The sequence below is a fragment of the Amphimedon queenslandica genome, unplaced genomic scaffold, assembly GCF_000090795.2.
Source record: "Amphimedon queenslandica unplaced genomic scaffold, v1.1 AMPQUscaffold_12340, whole genome shotgun sequence".
Taxonomy (NCBI): domain Eukaryota; kingdom Metazoa; phylum Porifera; class Demospongiae; order Haplosclerida; family Niphatidae; genus Amphimedon; species Amphimedon queenslandica.
This window is the reverse complement of record NW_003547423.1, coordinates 1-1,253: the sequence shown is the minus strand read 5'-3', so window position 1 is coordinate 1,253 and position 1,253 is coordinate 1. Positions and strand designations below refer to the sequence as shown.

At 39.6% G+C, this 1,253-nt stretch overlaps 1 protein-coding gene across 1 annotated transcript; it reads left to right on the top strand.

The window, feature by feature from the left end:
* Positions 1-750: 750 nt before the first annotated feature.
* On the top strand, positions 751-1,240 carry LOC105314895 (uncharacterized; the record flags this gene model as incomplete). The annotated part of the gene is made up of 1 exon (XM_011409315.1): positions 751-1,240. A coding segment is annotated over exon 1 (490 nt), but the record flags the coding sequence as incomplete, so codon positions are not given.
* Between the last annotated feature and the right edge of the window lie 13 nt (positions 1,241-1,253).

Below are 1,253 nucleotides of genomic sequence, written 5' to 3'. Positions count from 1 at the left end.
ACATCTCGATGAGTGAAACCAGCCTCAACTAGCATCCTTATCTCCCTCTGACATTGCTCCATCTTTACTTTAATTAAAATAATTAATAATGTGCTCCACTGCATGCTCCGCCCTTCAACCTAGCCCCCTAGACGGCCCTAGAACTTCTGGGTTTTCGATAGTCTGAATGCTGATATATTGCCTGTGCTGCTCACGCAGCACAGGCAGTCAGCTTTTACGTTAATGAGTTAGTTTATTGTGGTTGGCCGGAAGGTACACGCACTATATGCACCAATGGTTTTCACAAACACATCATTCACATTGCACAAGCAGTGAAATATAAGTCACATTAAACAACCAATGTTTTTAAGATGATGGACCTCCCATACACCATACCCACTTTCCATCAACAATCAATGCTTAAGAAAATTTAATAGACGTAACTGCTTGGAAATTATTAGTACCAACGTGCTTCAAATACAAAACAGGTGTATTAGTATCACAAGGAATGCCATATCAAGTTTGGGTTCCATATCTAGCCCAGCCAACAAAAGTAGGAGTTAGTAAATATGAATATGTTTATAGTATACCACACCTGTGAGGTGTATATGGCTTATATACTAACTGAGCCCAAGGGCGTAACCCGAGTGCGAGGTTAGTATATATAAGCCATATACACCTCACAGGTGTGGTATAATGAATTTATATTCTGATGAAGCCAATCATTGCGCATGCGCAGTAGGTCAAACAGACTGCTTTTGTTTCATTATCATGGCTGAAGCTGGATCTATGGAAGAGAATCAAGAAAAGGAGAATGTTCCTCCTTCTAAAAAAAGAAGGGTATCGTTGTCTTTAAAAAAGAAAAAATTCCAGCCATCATTATCAGAGAAAATCGACGAAATAGCCAAGCATAAAGTCCCGAAAAACACCAAAAAGATGAGCAAGTGGGCCATGAAGAACCTAGAGGACTGGTTTAAGGACTACAATAAACGGAATCCAGACAAAAAGTGTCCTGATGAGTTTCTCACACGGCACAAGTGCTCTAAAGAAGTCATTTGTAAGTGGCTATGTCTGTTTGTCAACGAAACTAGAAACAAAAGCGGCAAGCGATACCCACCAAAGACCATTCAGTGTTTGCTAGCAGGAATTATGCGTCATATGCATGACCAAAATTCTGAGTATCCTAATTTTATGTCAAAAGATGATCCAGCTTTCCACACTTTCATAGTCACTCTTGATAACCTCTTTAAAAATTTGCATAGTGATGGAATTGG